General features: G+C 50.8%; 1 protein-coding gene across 3 annotated transcripts in view; it reads left to right on the top strand.

The window, feature by feature from the left end:
- NR6A1 (nuclear receptor subfamily 6 group A member 1) overlaps nucleotides 1–7,217 on the top strand; it is a 226,702-nt gene extending 219,485 nt beyond the window's left edge. For all 3 annotated transcript variants that reach the window (XM_059141058.1, XM_059141059.1, XM_059141060.1), the window contains one exon: nucleotides 1,965–7,217. In XM_059141058.1, coding sequence (XP_058997041.1) covers nucleotides 1,965–2,053 — 89 coding nt within the window. In that variant the 3' untranslated portion in view covers nucleotides 2,054–7,217. The remainder of the gene's footprint in view (nucleotides 1–1,964) is intronic.
- The last annotated feature ends 9,996 nt before the right edge of the window (nucleotides 7,218–17,213 follow it).

Here is a 17,213-nt window from a genome sequence, read left to right on the forward strand (position 1 = left end):
TTTTAAAGATTTTATTTATTTATTTGTCAGAGAGAGAGGAGCAGGAGCGAGCACAAGGCAGACAGAGTGGCAGGCAGAGGTAGAGGGAGAAGCAGGCTCCCTGCCAAGCAAGGAGCCCGATGTGGGACTCGATCCCAGGACACTGGGATCATGACCTGAGCTGAAGGCAGCTGCTTAACCAACTGAGCCATCCAGGCGTTCCTTTTTTTTTGTTTTTTTTTTGTTTTTTTTATTCGACAGACAGAGATCACAAGCAGGCAGAGAGGCAGGCAGAGAGAGAGGAGGAAGCAGGCTTCCCGCTGAGCAGAGAGCCCAATGCAGGCTCGATCCCAGGACCCTGGGATCATGACCTGAGCCGAAGGCAGAGGCTTTAACCCACTGAGCCACCTAGGTGTCCCCTGGGTTTTGTTTTTATTGTTGATTTAGGTCTTCTGGTAAAGATTCTTGTGTATAGTAATAGCATATACTGAGGGAAAACTCAGAAATGTGACCTCTAAGATAAAACTGTTCTGTCAAATTCAGCCAAATTCAGGAGGAAAAAATTTTCAGTCTGACAAAGGAATTTTTTCCCAACTTTTTGGACCTAAAGAGTCTAACAGAGCTGAACTGGACCTAAAATATTGAATTTTAGGGGTGCTTTGATAGTTTATGGCTTGGCGTTTCCAAATCTATGTTTTACTGAATAAGATGTTAATCAGATGCTCTCTGAAATACAGGGAGGTCAGTGGTTAATACCCCACTCTCCCCGACAGAGCTGGATTCTCAACTCTGGCAACATTTTGAATCACTTGGAAAATGTTTTAAGAATATCTGTGCTTGGATTGTTCTTCAGAGATTCTGATTTAATTGGTATGGAGTGGGACCTGGGCATCAATATTTTTTTAAAACTCCCCAGGTGACTCAAAGGTACTGGCAAGGGAGGGGGGCCTGGGTGGCTCAGTGGATTAAGCCGCTGCCTTTGGCTCAGGTAGTGTGTGATCCCAGAGTCCTGGGGTCAAGCCCCACGTCGGACTCTCTGCTCAGCAGGGAGCCTGCTTCCCCCTCTCTCTCTGCTTGCCTCTCTGCCTGCTTGTAATCTCTCTCTCTGTGTCAAATAAATAAATAAAATCTTAAAAAAAAAAAAAGGTACTGGCAGGGCGCCTGGGTGGCTCAGTGGGTTAAGCTGCTGCCTTCGGCTCAGGTCATGATCTCAGGGTCCTGGGATCGAGGCCCGCATCGGGCTCTCTGCTCAGCAGGGAGCCTGCTTCCCTCTCTCTCTCTCTCTGCCTGCCTCTCCAACTACTTGTGATTTCTCTCTGTCAAATAAATAAATAAAATCTTTAAAAAAAAAAAAAGGTACTGGCAGTGAGAAGAATCACAGCGTCCGGTATTTACAAAGTATATCAGCACACTGAGTGCTCTGAGATGTTTTCCAGTGAAGAAGCTTGTACACCTTTCTCAGCCCCAAATTTCTGAAATTTATTTGCCCCTGTGACCACCCCCTCCTTCTTTTCCAGTACTTTTATTAACCCTTTATACTCTTCTAAAGAATAGAATGCTAATTAGAGACTCTACCAGGAAAAAAAAAATAGGGTGTGTTTCTCAGGGTATTTTAGAAGAAAATACCTAGGGAACACCTTTCAGTTTAACATTCCTCATCTATAAAATGGAGATAACAAGTAATATCTATTACTTGGAAATATTATGAGAATTAGATAATGCATTGAAACAGCTGGCATGGAGTAAGGAGATGGTAGCAATGATGATAGCTTGCACCATGACTAGACTCTAGGGTACCGACATGGGTCTGGGTATCAGATGGTTAGCACAGTTGGTCTGGTACTCCCATCTTTGTGATACTCCCGTCACTTTCTTGCTCTAGTCCCTCAAAAAGGCAACATTCTCCCTCCCCCAGCCCAAGAGGAGGCGGACACACTCTTCCACTGCAGCCATCACTAACTCTTCTTTTCCCACCTTGTTACCAGGAAAGATGGTGAATGTACCCCTGGAGCAGCTGCCCCTCCTCTTTAAGGTGGTGCTGCATTCCTGCAAGACAAGCGTGGGCAAGGAATGACCTGTTCCCAGCGCTCCTCCTCGGGCCAGCCATGGCGCCGTGGGTGGGCAGAACAGGCTCCGGAAGAAAGAGCCAGAGAGACCAAGATGGAGGCTGTGGAGCAGTGTTTCTAGTTGCCTCCATAGCAAGAAGAGTTTTTGTTTGTTTGTCTGTTTTTTTAACCTCATTTTTCTATATATTTATTTCACGACAGAGTTGAATGTATGGCCTTCAACATGATGCACATGCTTTTGTGTGAATGCAGCCGATGCATTTCCTTGCAGTTTACAGAATGTGAAGATGTTTAATGTTATAGTGTTGTCATTGTTTAGAGATAGTTCTTTTGTATTTTGAGGGAGAGGGTGGGATGGGGCTGAGATGAATATTTCCATAATGTTGACAAAGACGACTACCTCAGTGGAAAGGGAGGGGTGTAACCATCCCTACTTTTTCCACATGTTCTCAGCAGACTCCTACATTAGTCTGTCCGAGAGCAGACTGCCTTTTTCTAGTCACAGAATTACCGGGTAAAAGTAAAAGAGCACACCATAAAGGGGCAAAGTGGTGTTGGGAGATTTATTAAGCAAAATGGGTGAAATATTGGAAACAGGATATGAGGATTTAGCATTCTCTTTTCTTTGGAAAGCATGGTAGTTGAGGGAGTAGAGTGCAGTGACCGAATCTAAGATGTCCTCCCTCCGAACAACTCTTCAGGGAGAAGGGTTTCTGTTCCCATACCATGCTGTGGGCTGCCCCTGCCCCACCGTCCGAACCACCACTACTGGTTTCTGCTACTGTCAACTTTTTGTCCACACGTGGTCCTGGCAGTAAATTCTTGGGAATTTACTCCCTTGGAGCTCACAGCTACCTAGTGTCTTTACCTGAGTCTACCAAGGTCTACCTTCCTCAGACTCCTTGCCACTCTGTCTTGCACATTTGACTTCCTCTTGGCCCTTTGAAAAAACAGCTGAACAAAATGTCATGCTCCGAATCCTGGTGCCCACTACTGATTTATTCTGCTTTCACCTTGCTCTTTTTCAAAGGGTAGTGGGACAAAGGCCAGACTGCCAAAAGAATAAACAATCTTCCTTTCCCTGTTCCCCTCACCCCATCCTGTCTCATCCTCAGGACTGAATCCAAACCCTGCCGTCTTTCATACAGTGGGAGGGACCATTCACCCATCAGCTAAACAGAAGCTTTGCCCCTTCATTCTCCTCCCAAGTTCTCCTAACCTCTCCAAAAATGAGACCAGGTTTCCTTAGAACAGAAAGCCCAAGTACCAGAGTTGGCCCACCTGCCCCTTAGATTCTTGGTGGCCTGGCTGACCAAGGCCTGGAGGGCTGGAGCCAAAGCACCTGGAAGGGAAGGAGGGGGCTTGAAACTACCTCATGTTCCTAAGGGCCTGGCTGCCCCCCTCTGCAGATACGGCCTGGACCTCCTATTCCTTCACTACCTACCCTGCCTAGTCCTGGGAAACGTTCGTTCTTCACCCTCTTGGCTTTAGCCAGTGGCCACACCGTGTCTGTCTGAGAAATCTTTCAGGTGCTTTTCCATTCTCTGCCTTACTGTTGTAACCGTCCCTGCCCGTGCCCAGGCATCTCCCACAGCCAGTGCAGTGCACAGCCCGCTTTAACTGGGGACCTCCCTGAGTGGGCTGGAGGGGCCTGTAGCATTTTGTTTTGCCGTTTGCTCTCTTCCCAACCCAGCCAGCAACTTGACCGAGTGGGCCACCATATCGTGTGCACACCAGGTAGTCTGTGTCGGATTATAATATATTTTTTTTCCAGTGACATGTTACGGGTACCAGCAGAGCGATGACTTTGTCCCTTGACGGATCTAGAACTCAGAGCATTACTCCTTACTGCCGTTTCCCCAGCTGCTCTGAGAAAGAAAAAAGAGACATGTTCCTCAGGAAAACCTCCAACCAGAACGTTCTTCACATGTTGATGGGAAGATTTATGTTTGTGTATCTGTTTATTTCTAAAGTCACGATATTTTTGTTTCCCTGATTTTTTTTATTTAACCAAGTAGATCACATTCTTTGGCTACAGGTCAGACTCCGAGCTGCTTTTCTTAAGGTAGGGGAGGAGACACCTATCAGAGTCCCTTTTCCAGCACTGCTCCTGTGTGCCATATCTTTCTTTGCTTAGACCTCCATCTGTCAAATTATTATTTTTTGAAATTGCTTTTTTCTTAAATTAAGCATTTTACTGGTTGTGTTGGGTATCAGAGGAAATTGCTCTCTGACAAGACAAGAACATGTCTCCAATAATGCAGCATTAAATAGAGCAAGTTGTTAATTTGTGGAGTGGGGGAAAGGTTCTGCAAGTTGCCATTGTACAAATCCATTTTTACAAATGTTTGCAGCAGATTCCACAGAACAAAGAGCCCATTCATTGCCAAGAGCCCTGCAGAATCTCTGAGCCAAGTGGCCGTGTGTTCCAAGCCGGAGCCTGACCTGTGGACAGCTTTTAATGTCTTCTGCACCCAGTCCTTTTATGACGTGGGCTTTTTTTAAACAGGGTAAAGTGAATGTGTTGCATTGCAAACTCAGGTATTATGAGGAGAAGGTAGGAGTGTAGCTAGCAGTGTGGAGACATTAGGTCAGCCACTAGATGTATTTGTGAATTTGGTTTGAAGGACACAGAGAAAGGTTGGAGGGGGAGGTTTGGTGTGTTTGTTTTTTGCCTTTCTTCCCATAACATTTGGTTAGCAGGTAGCCTTTTTGCTAGTGGAAGAAGAAAAAAGTTGTGCATGTTGTCTCTAATTCCCCTCTCTTCTGTCCTTTCTCAATCCCCTGCTACCAACAGCACTCACTTTGAGTGAGAGTTTTTCAGCCATAAAAATGTAACCCTGAAAGCTGTGTGGTAATGGAGAGTCCTGCCTCCGTGCACTGCATTGAAACACACAGGCTTTTCCTTTCCTTTCCCTTTAAATGTTTTCTTGACCCAAGACAAAAGTTTGGAATTTTGGAACTTCACCTACAACTTACGCTCTCTGGCTCCTTTGTACAATTTTGGAGTCTTTCACAAGGTTTGGTGGTCTTGCCCTTAGTCTGGAGAAACTCCCCAGAACCTTTCTCTAAGCACTCCACCTGGCTCAGAGGACACCCAGCCCCATGCTTAACCCGTAACTGAGGTGGGCGATCCTCATGGAATAGAAGGCAGCATGCAGAGACCTCCTTATCTTGTTTCCCAGAACCAGAGGGTGGATAGAGGGAATCTAAGGGTCTCCATAGCGTTGCTGACAGTCACCCGCCCCACACTGACCTGCCTCTCACGTGCCACCCCTTTCCAGGGATGTGAGTACCTGCTGTGGCCAGTATGTCACCAGGTCCTTAAAAACCTGAGCTCTGTGAGCTGCCTTGCTCTACTTCTGCTTCCCATTTCCTACTTTTGTTTGTTCTTGATTTTCTGGAGAATGGGGCAGATGGAGACGGATGGACAAACCCAGCATGGGCAGCATCGAAGCCATGCCCTCGGTTGGCCAGAGTAAGGGGACCCTGGCCTCCCAGCAGGGCAGGAAGTTGGGCAGTGGTTCCAAGTCTTTAGCTCTGGGCCCCTGGTCTATGTCTTTTTTCTTGTTGCTGTTTAAAAATTTTGCAATTATTTTAAGAAATCCAGTCTTTCAGATCAGCTCTTTCATTAAACTTTAAGTTTTTCTTTATTGATTTTTTTTAAACAAAACAAAACAAAACAAAACAAAAAACAAAAATACCACTGCTCTCACTTTCCCCAGTTTGATCCATGAGAATTCCCTACACTCCCCTCTGCCTTTGTAGTTGATCATTCCTCCCTTTTTCCTCAGCTCGAAGCATCTATGTCCAGTGTCTGTGAAATGATGTTTTATCTGTGTCTCAGGATGAGAAACGGCAATCATTCCACCAGGTGCTGGAAACTGATTAGCCTCGAGGCAAGGGTTTCTAGGGCCATAGCTCAGGGATGTGTATTTAATTACAGGGTCCCCAGAAACCCCTCTCTTGGCTGCCACAAGCAGCAGCTTCTTTTTTGGGCTTGAGAACCGGACCTGGACCATTTCCTCCGAGGCAGGAGCCCCAGAGAACATGCGGAGTCGAGGCGCACACTGGGGCTTCCTTCTTGGCTAGACCTGGGCCACCTTGAAACTTGAAGAATTCTGGCTGTCCTGCAACAGGAGCCACTACGGCCCTGCCTCCACCAGCCCATAAAATGCCCAGTCCCCCTGCCCAGTCCAGTGCCCATTCGGCCTCCCTCTTCTGGGCCTGCAGCCCTCCGTGAAGCACAGCCCGCTCACGAATCAGTTGCAGGCTCAAAGGGAAACCCAGTTAGGCCAGAGCTTGCTCCAAGCCCAAGAAGAAAGTTGTGTTACTGGTGGAGGCTAGTCTTCCAAATCCTGGAGCCAGCCCTGCCAGCCAAAGGATCATTTTTGCCCTTTGGTGACTTTTTTTTTTTCTTTCTCTGAAATGTCTTATGATAGGTAATAATGTTGTTGACTCAAATTTCCATGAAAAAGAAAACAAAATAAAACTACCTCTTGAGTGACATTCCTGATCGATTCCTCTCTGAGGAATCCTGTGGGAAAAGAATAGCGTAGCTCCTGCTCTGTTTACATGTTTCTGTCGGGAAAGAGACTCTGCCTGCCCCGGGGTGTTGGTGTTTTGGTCTGTGCCGCCATCCCAGGCTTGCGATAGCGGCTTGTGGCTGCATTGTGATGTCTGGGCCCTGTCTGGAGAGGCCCAGCCACCTGCCCAGCCACGGACTAGCCACCCCTTTGAAGAGGCCATCATTTCTTTCCTGTGATCCAGGGCACAGGGAGCGCCACCTCTCACCACCCCATCTCCAGGGGCTGTGGTGGCACAAGCATCAGTGAACATATCCTTGGGCTACCTATCCTAGGCCCACTTCTACCCACAGTCCAATGTAGGAATCGTGTAAATGGGATGTCTCTGAGCCCTTGTCCCCAAAGGGCCGGCCAAGGGCTGCCCACCAGCCTGGCTCCATCAACCCTGCATGACCAAATGATCGTTGGTGGGCTCTGCAGGGTACCCAGGCCCTCTGCTACCTCCCACCCTGCCAGCTGGCGAGGGATGGGCCCTTTGCTGTGAATTGACTACCTGTGGAAATGTGACCAATTAGTGTGAAATGCATGTTTAGCAAATGTTAGGTACTGTATTTGAACCAATAAATGTGAATTCTTCTGCACATGGCATCTGTCTGTGAAGCTTGTCTGGGGTTCTATGGAGGGACCATGGGGTTGCCCTACGGAGCTGGCTGATGTCTGCTTGGCCCTACTTGTAGCTGACACCCACTCAGTTTCTATTGCTGAGGGTCTGGCGGAGGGCTCTCTGTCAGAGCTGCTTGAATCGATGAACCAGTCCCATAATAAGTTGTCTACCCTGTGTGCCAGGCACTGTTTGGGGACTTGTCACAAGCCTGAACCTCCTTGAACTTAAAGGATTATTACCTCTATTTTGTTGAAGTGAGGTGAAAAGACTCCCAATTAGAAAGTGGCACAAATAGGGGCGCCTGGGTGGCTCAGTGGGTTGAGCCGCTGCCTTCGGCTCAGGTCATGATCTCAGGGTCCTGGGATCGAGTCCCGCATCGGGCTCTCTGCTCAGCAGGGAGCCTGCTTCCTCCTCTCTCTCTCTGCCTGCCTCTCTGCCTACTTGTAATCTCTCTCTGTCAAATAAATAAATAAATCTTTAAAAAAAAAAAAAAAAAAAAAAAAAAGAAAGTGGCACAAATAGAGGAACTTAGTCTGGTGGGGGAGGCAAACACGGACCTTTGCAGTAGTTCTAATTAAGGGTATAAATGAGGTGGTAAGGAGCTAGAGGAGGGAGTGGCTTGTTCTCGGGAAATGCTTCACAGATGAGCACTGAAGGTGGGTTTTGAAGAAAGGCACTAGGCAGAGGAGGCTAGCCCAGGTGGAGGGGAGAGAGATCGCCTGGCCGTGAATCAGAGACATGGAATACTCAGGCACAACAAGGGAATGCCACGTTCAGGAGTCTGTTTGTTTTTAAGATTTTATTTATTTATTTGACAGAGATCACAAGTACGCGGGGTGGGGAGAAAAAGCAGGCTCCCTGCTGAGCAGAGAGCCTGATGTGGGGCTCCCTCCCAGGACCCTGAGATCACGACCTGAGCCAAAGGCAGAGGCTTATTTAACCCACTGAGCCACCCAGGCGCCCCGCCACGTTCAGGAGTTTAGGAAGGAAAGCCATCTGCTAAGTCACAGGAAAGAGAGCTACATCTCCATGACAGCAGTGTGCTGGTGGTGGCCTGCCTATTCTGTCACCATGGTCCAGCCAGTTAATACCTAGGAAATACCCAGGAAATAGATGAGGTCTTCCAGAGTTGAGAAAATGGAAGCTCCGAGAGATGGAGGGATGTGTCCAAAGTCACACAGGAAGTGTCGGAGTTAGGACTTGAACCCAGATCTGCCCAACTTCAAAGCCCACTCATCCTGTAATCCTGCTGCATAAGGTCAGAGAAGCAGCAGAGTTTGGGTTGAGGGTTATATGAAGGCAGGAAAGGTGGAGACTTCTCAGTTTGCAGTCGTAAAGGCCGAGGAGAATCTGATCAAAGTCTATTAAATCCCCATGTGTGAAATGAGGGGAAGCCCAGCTGCCGTCCCACACCTCAGCCTCCTCCGGCACAAGGGACCAGAGAGCCCTTGAGGTTAGAAAGAGATGGCTTTAGAACAAAGGAAACACTGCAGAACTAATTAATAGACTCCCTTGCCTCGCAAGAGGGGACAGCTAGGACACGGAGGTGTGAGGAGGAGAAGAAATACATTTGCTGAGCGCCCAGTGAATGCCAGGCACTATGATTGGGGCTTTGCACGCATTGTCTCCTGTCACCCTCGTAACAGTTTCATGAGGCTCATGTCTCAGCCCCGTTTTACACATCAGCAAATTGAGGCCCAAAGAAATTAAGCTGTTTGCCTGAGGTGACACATGAGTAAGTGGCAGAATTCACTTTTTTTTTTTTTAAGATTTTATTTATTTATTTGACAGAGATCACAAGTAGGCAGAGAGGCAGGCAGAGAGAAAGGAGGAAGCAGGCTCCCCGCTGAGCAGAGAGCCCGATGGGGGGCTCGATCACAGGACCCTGAGATCATGACCTGAGCCGAAGGCAGAGGCCTTAACCCACTGAGCCACCCAGGTGCCCCCAGAATTCTCTTTTGAATCCAGGTCTGTCTGATACCAAAGTTATAGCAGGCTTCCTCCCTGTTCTTCCTGACTGGTTTTCTAGAGCTGAATACGAATGTCTAGAGTTTGTAACAAAACTCTGTAATGGCCTTTGGTTGAACTTCTTGCTATTAACAAAACAAACAATTAAACTAATAAAGGGTTAATTTCTGTAAGAGGTGAGTGAACAGACCCAACCAAATTGATCTGAAAAGCAGTGTTGTCCCCAAAATATGTAGAATGCTATAGACACCAAATCTGTGGTTTCTCAACATAGACAACCCAACAAGATGGCTTCATGGAAAAAGAAGTAGGTGTTCCATTACCAAAAATCTGGGAAATAACTGCACTCACTCTGTCTTCCTCTTACTGCTTCCCAACCTTTGTTGGCATATTAAAGGCTTTGAGAAGTCTTGCCTGAAAAAAATTAATTCTGTCTCACCCAGGGCCTACCAAAAAAGTGTCCCAGCATGGAACATTTTTTCTTCCTGTTAAAATTCCATTGGGACACTGTTCTGTGGCATAAAATTTAGAACACTGCTCTAAATTTATTAATTGCTACTGAACTAATGCTGAGCTTTTGATTCCCTTGAGTGCCAGGCAATAATCTGGAAGAATAGTGAGTATATATGGAGGTCGGCAAAGCATGGCACTGAGCGCTCTATATGCATTACGTTACTGAGTCCTCCACGCCACCCTATGAAGTCGATGCTGTAAAAGATCCCATTTTACAGATAAGAAAACCGAGGCCCAGAAAGGGTAAGTAATTTGCCCAAGGTTACATAACTCGTACGTAACCTCAGGAATGAACATAAACAAGCACTCCTGAGTGCCTCCTGTTAGGATCTGTGCTGAGATCTTCATCCTTACACGACACTCTGAGGTAAATAAGATCATCTCCATATAACTGAAGAGGAAACGGAGCTCTGGCCCAGGTCAGAGTCTGAAGCCAGAAACCCCCAGATATGACGGCTTAGGGAGGATGCTGGGATCAGGTTGGATGTGGCCACATAGACGCTCTCAGGGACCATTCTCAGGCAGCTTGTGTGACAGAGGCACATCACAGGGTCTCACCATCTGAGGTCTAATTCTAGCTCTTCTCCCTTACCAGCTGTGCATGGCCTTGACCCAGATAGATCCCTCTCACTTTCCTGGTCAGATAAATGGAGATGACGTGCCTTTGTCTTAGGAGTTAAGGAGGACTCACTGTGGCTGGTTCAAAGTAGGGCTTAATTAAGTCAATCCCTAAGAGAAAGCTGTATGAGAGGAGCCGTGGCCCCTCACACCCCAATAACAGAAACCTAGCAGAGCCAGAAGCTACCACTCTGGCTCTGCCTGCCCACCAGGGTTTAGGTCCACGGTGGTAATCAGTCTGTCTGAGATCCTGTGGCAAAAGTGCCCAACTGTCAGACCCAGGGCTCTTGGAGTCTTGTTCCCTTGGCAACAAGTCTCACCATGGAGACCACAGCCCCATCCTTGCCCTCCCTTGCAATCTCCCTCTCCACAGACCTTCCCTGTTCAATACCTAGTCCTAGGAGAACTGTAGGAATGGAAGAGAGCTCCAAGGAGGCCCTTCCTCGGAGTGAGGAGTTTGGGGCACAACCGACAAGAGAGGCAAAAGGAAATTCCAATTTTGTGTCCTCTCTGAGCCTGGCAAGGTTCTGAGGCATCTACGGATTGTGGTCTCGTTTAGATCAAAAGCCCAGCACTTACCCTATTTTACACAGTGGAAACCGAGGCTCATGGAGACACAGTGGACCAGCCCGAAGTCTCACAGCTGGTCACTGTTGGAGCTGACACTTGAATCCAGGGTTTCTGACTCAGGAACCCTTGCTTTGTCTGCAACTCCCCACCCACAGTGTCAAGGCACGGCCGCTGCACCCCAGGGAGGCTTGGACGGTTGGGTGACTCCCCTCCACCCTAGGCCCTGGCTGTCGCACAAGCAGCAGCCAGCAGCCCTTTGAGGCCTGGGCTGGGCCCTGCAGCAGCAGAGGAACTGCACTATTTTAAGCCAGGGCCAACAGGCCCCATGTGGGCACAGGGAGGGTGGCCTCGGGCCCTTGGCCAGCTTCCCGGAAGTCACCATGGCCTCCCTCCTCTCCCCTGAGCAGCTTTCTGAGGCACTCACTTCCCAACAAACAGGAAGGAGGCCCTTAGGCCAGGAGACCTCCAGCCTCAGCTTCCTCCTCCTACACCCCCCGCCCCCCCAGTCTTCTCTACATGGGGGAGCTCAGCAGCTGCACGCCCTGATCAATGTCCCTTATCTGGGCTGGCTTGCAGCAGGTGGGTGGCAGGGGGTCTGGACTTCGCTTGGGCCACCCCAGTTCACCCATTACAGGTCTAGGGCCTCCACTTGCCCAGGCCCTTTGCCCGCTTGCCCGCAGCTGGCGTCTCGTACGTTGCAGTTGGCCCTTAGGGCAGAGAGCAGAGCGGGGGGATCCTCAGACCGGGCCCCACTCAAGGACCCTAGAGAGAGACGGACTAAGAGACTGAAACAGAGAGAAGCAAACTGGGACCTGGCCAGAGAAAGACGGAGGCAAAAGTAGTGATAGACGCAGATTAATCACAGCAGAGACAGCCTTAGAGAGATACTCAGAGACAAAAGCAGAGAAAAACAAAGAGACAGCTGCAAAGGAGGCCAAGAGGTCAGTGAGACGGCTCTGAGCTGTTGCTCCCGACCACCCCCCAAGTACAGGCCCTGTCTCAGGGCTGTGGGGGGCCCACCGGCTGCGTGGCTGAAGAGGAATGTGGGGAGCAAGGCTGGGTCACCTCTTGAGGGCCAAGCGTGTGCACTGGGAGATAAACTATCCCAGGAAGGGGGCCCCAGCTGCGGCTGCACGCTCCAGGAGCATGGCGGAGGGGCCCAGGCCCAAGGCTGAAGCCCCAGCCCTGCCAGACACCCAGCTCCCGCCTCTCCTCCCGAGGATCTTCACCAGGCCTCAGATTCTAGAAGGTGCCAGGTCCGTCCCTCTGGCCCTTAAGGGTCCCGTTTGTGGAAGAGCAGGGCGGGCCCTGGGAACCCTGCCAGCCACAAGCCTTCCTTCTCCAGCCCCAGCTACAGTCCTGGCTCAGGTGAGGGGGACCAGGCAGAGCAGGGGCTCCAGCAGAGGAGTGCCATGGTGGGGGCAGTTGTGCCCTGGCCTCTGCGTGGCCCCCTGGTAGCTTTGTGCACTCCTGTGCACCCGTGTGGGTCTGTGCGCCTGTGTCCATGTGCTTCCACGCACGTGGGGACTTGCACACATGGATGTGTCCACGTGCTACCGGGAGCCCCGCTCTGCCGCTGCAAGTCCCTGCTCTCAGCCTGGAGAAGAGGCCCCCGGAGGCGCCTGGTGTCTCCCACCCCCCACCAGGTGGTCCAGTCCCGAGAAGCAGGAGGCACAGGGAGAAGAGCAAGCAGGTCAATTGCCGGCCCTCAGCTCCCCTCCCCACACTGCAGCTGAGGCTCCCGCCGGCCACGGCCTTGACCTGGCACTATGGACTTCTCTGACATTGGCATCGGATCTGAACATCTGGCAGCAGGCTGATAAGGGGTGCAGCGGAAACAGCGTCTGCGGCTGCCAGGAGCCCCGCCCCCCTCCACTGCCCTGCGAGGGGTCTCCACGTCCACATCCTCTCTGCCTCCGGCTCCGGACCCTGCCCCTCTCTCTTTTCTCATTCTCTGCCTCAGTCTCCCTCTCCCCCATTTCTACTTTCCCTCTTTCGAAATTGCTCTCGGTCCTTCCGCCTCTCCCTCTCCCTCCTAGCTCTGTCCCGCGCCCGCGCGCTCTCTCTCTCTCTCTCTCTCTCTCTCTCTCTCTCCCCCTCCCCCTCCCCTCTCTCCCTTCCTCCCTCTTTCCCTTTCTCTTTCTCTGACCATTTCTGGGTCTGTTACGCTGGCAGTGGGTCTCTCTTCTCTCATTCTCTGCCTCATTTCTCGGTGGGTTCTTTTTTTTTTTGTCTTTCCCCACGGTGCTCCAACCCCAGCCTGATCCCCTTTCGCCGCTCCATGTCAGTTCCTAGGTCTCTAGTTTGTTTGTTCCTTGTTCCACCTCCAGGAAATAGGCCTGGCACTTTGGGAAAGTCCCCACTTAGAAGAGAGACCCTGTGCTTTGTTTACTTGGGGAGGGTGGGAGCGGGGAGCCTGGATCACCCCCTTCTCCTTCCCCTCTGGGTGGGTCTCAGGGCCTGGGACCACCTGGGCTGGAGCTTGAAGGAAAAGACAAATGGGCCACCCAGGGGCTTTGGCAGAGGAGGGAGGACGCGGACTCTCCAAGCCCACTGCCTGGATTCAAATCCTAGTTCCATCACACCCTTGCTCTGTGACTTTGGAAAGACTTGGGTTCTCCCTGACCCCGAGTTTGTTCATCTCTCCAATGCTGCTCATGGAAGGTGAGGGGAAAATACTGCCTACCTTCCAGGATGGTGGAGGCGGACCACAGGGGCGGAATGGTAGGGGACGCGGTGCTTGGGGACCTCTGTATTATTATGTCCCCAATACATTCCCTGCCGGCCTCACCCAGCAAGGGTGAGGGCCGAGGAGGGGCAGCGCAGAGGAAGGGGATGCCCATAGAGGTGTCGAGGGCGATCAGAGGTGAGCAGTGCCCAGCCTGGGCAGTGGAAAGTGTGCACGGACCGCCTACAGAGAAGGCAACAGGACAGGAGGGACAGGCAGCAGAACTCCACCTCTGCAGGCAGCATGTGGGGCCTTTGGTGCAGAGACAAGTAGGCATTGAACAAATGCCCATTGACGCTGGCTCTGCTGGCTGCTGTGGACCCAGAGATAAATCAGCCCTGAGCCCTGAGCCTTGAGGGTTCCCCAGGCTGGGGTGAGTCACGCTCCCCCAGAAGGGCAAACAGAGCTCAGGATGATGGTGCAATCCAGACTCCACACCAAAAGGGCCCCTGAGGCCAGACATGCCGGTCCTGGGGCTTGTTGTTTGTGTTTTGCAAAACATTTATTGAGCATACATAACACGCTCAGGCAGCCACTGAGTGTGGTGCAGGCATTGTCTCATTTTGTCCCCATTTTTTGGAGAGGATGGGAGGTCCAGAGAGAGATATGACTGGTCCCAGGTCACACAGGTAGGAAACGGCAGAACTGGGATTTAAACCCGAGTCTCCACCACTAAGCCCTCAGGTTTCTCCTTAGGGCTCAGAGCCTCAGCAGGAGACTGACAAGACCAATCTAGTTCTTCCCACGGCACAACCGTGTTGAAAGGCCCTGTTTGCCCTGTTCACGAAGGCAGTTAAAGTGAACCCCATTTCACAGTCTCCCAGCAAAGGAAGCACGAAAGACCGGGATTGTTCGTTGTTGTTACGCAGATGTGACATGTCAGTGATGTCAAGGTGCTTGCTGGGGTGTTTCTTAAATCCAGACAATGAATGGTGTTAATCCAGAAACAAAATCATTGTATTAAAATGGGAAGATCAGGGGCGCCTGGGTGGCTCAGTGGGTTAAAGCCTCTGCCTTGGCTCAGGTCATGGTCCCAGGGTCCTGGGATCGAGCCCTGCATCGGGCTCTCTGCTCGTCAGGGAGCCTGCTTCCTCCTCTCTCTCTGCCTGTCTCTCTGCCTACTTGTGATCTCTGTCAAATAAATAAATAAAATCTTAAAAAAAAAAAAATGGGAGGATGAGTTAGGGTCAGTCATAGGCAAGAGAAATATACCTCGTAAGAACTTCAATGGGTGAAAAAGACGTAATTGTGAGGTCATGCATGTTGGGAAATAAGTTATATGTGATGTCATAGGTAGAAATTAGAATTAGAATATGTAGTCCCCCTTATTGGCAGAGGATGCATTCCAAGATCCCCACCAGAAGCCGAAAACCATGGATAGTACTGAACCGGATATACACTCTGGTTTTTCCCATACCTATATCCCTATGATAAAGTTTAATTTCTAAATTAGGCACAGTAACAATAACTAATAATAAAGCGGAACAATTATAACAATATACTGGTAATAAAAGTTATGTGCCTGTGGTTTTTCTCAAAATACCGTGAACTATGCTCTCCCTTCTTCTTGTGAGATGATCCGAGGCCTCCGTGAGAGAGGTGAGCTGAATGGTGGGAGCACCGTGACGTGGCGAGAGGCTACTAGGGGCTGACCTTCTACCAACAGGTCGCGAAGAGGGTCCTCGACTTCTTGACCCCTGTTGACCCCAGGTAACTGAAACAGTGGAAAACAGGGGCTCAGTGGGTTAAAGCCTCTGCCTTCTGTTCAGGTCATTATCCCAGGGTCCTGGGATCAAGCCCCGCATTGGGCTCTCTTTGCCCCCCTCCCCGCCTGCCTCTCTGCCTACTTGTGATCTCTGTCTGTCAAATAAATAAATAAAACCTTTACAAGAAAGAGTGGAAAACAAAACCACAGGTAAGCGGGGACTACTGTGCTTTTAATCTGTAGAACTGATTAGTTACGACTGTCAACAAAATTTTTGTCTTGCAGGTATTTTCATGATAATAAAAAGTGCTGGGGGCACCTGGGTGGCTCAGTCACTTGAGTGACCAGCTCTTGGTTTCAGCTCAGACCATGATCTCAGGGTCCTGAGATGGAGCCTGGCAAGGGGTTCCAGGCTCAACAGGGAGCCTGCTTCTCTTTCTCTCCCTCTGCCCCTCCCCCAGCACTCACTCTCTCTCTCTCTGTCTCTCTCTCTTTCTCGCTAAACTCTCTCTAAAATCTTTTTTTTTTTTTAAATGCATTAAGTGGGGCATCTGGGTGGGTCAGTGGGTTGGGCCTCTGCCTTCGGCTCAGGTCATGATCTCAGGATCCTGGGATCGAGCCCCACATCGGGCTCCCTGCTCGGCGGGGAACCTGCTTCCCCCTCTCTCTCTGCCTGCCTCTCTGCCTGCTTGTGATCTCTCTCTCTCTCTCTCTCTGTGTCAGATAAATGAATAAAATCTAAAAAAGAGAGGGAAAAAAAGGCATTAAGTGACTTCAGTTGACTTCAGTTATCCAGAAAACCCCTCCCTCCCCAGCCAGATAAGTGACATGTTGTGTGATGGGCCCGTTTCCTGAAATGAAAGCGTCTGGTGGTGGTTCTCAACAGTGATTGCCCCAGGGCCTCTCTGTGTCCTTCCCCAACCCCCAGGACCTATGTCTAGGAGGTAAATGGTCCAGGTACAGAAAGTTCTTCCTTTTTCTTCCCTTTTCCCCAGTGTCTGGACCCATGGCTGGCATCTAGGGTGCACTCAGGAAATGTGAGACGAGGGTATCACGCGGCAGAGGGGTGCAAAACAGAGCAACTGGGGCCCCGATCAACCAGGACAGTTCAGGACCCATTTGGGCGTGGAGGTGGGACGTCCCTGGCTGCGTGCGAAAGCCCAGCCTTCTAGATAAAACTCCATGCCCTCTGCCCTGCCCTATCCTGGCCTAGCTACCCACTTGGCCCAACCTGCGACCATGCTAGGCAACCACCTGGCCTTGGGGCAGTCTCAGCCCTGCCTCAACTTCCCCAGCTGTCCGCTGGGAGTATCAGCAGCCCCCAGCAGATGGGACATTCAGAGCAGCCAGCAGGGAAGGCGCACGGGCGGTGTGCGGCCGGCTCACCTGTTTGCCCTCCACCCCCTTCTTCAAGAGTAAAAAGATCAAGCCACAGCAGGAGAGCCACCTGGTCAAGTCATCCATGCCCCTGTCTCCACTCCAGCCCGACCTGACTCCACTCCCTCGTCTGGACCAGGCCGGCGGACCCCGGCGGGCCAGGCCCCAGGGAGGTAGCCATCCAAGGGGAGAGAGGCCAGGCTGCAGGCCCGGTGGGGGAGCCGCCCATAAATCAGGCCCCACTCCCACCCAGTCACTAACAAGCGGGGCTGCCTAACCGCCTACATGGGGTCCCTGCCTCTGGGCTCCCACAGCGGCCTGGAACAGCCAGCTGGCCAAGGCCTCCAGAGTGCCTTGGCCTCCACCCCCACCGCGGCCCCCAGATAGATAGGGGTATTTTTTTTTTCTTTTAGGAGAAGAAAAAAAATCGACCTAAATGAAGAGAAACACCAACAAAGAAGGAGAGAGGCCTGCAGAGTCACGTGGGGGCAGAGACCAA

The sequence above is a fragment of the Mustela lutreola genome, chromosome 12 (assembly GCF_030435805.1).
Source record: "Mustela lutreola isolate mMusLut2 chromosome 12, mMusLut2.pri, whole genome shotgun sequence".
NCBI lineage: Eukaryota > Metazoa > Chordata > Mammalia > Carnivora > Mustelidae > Mustela > Mustela lutreola.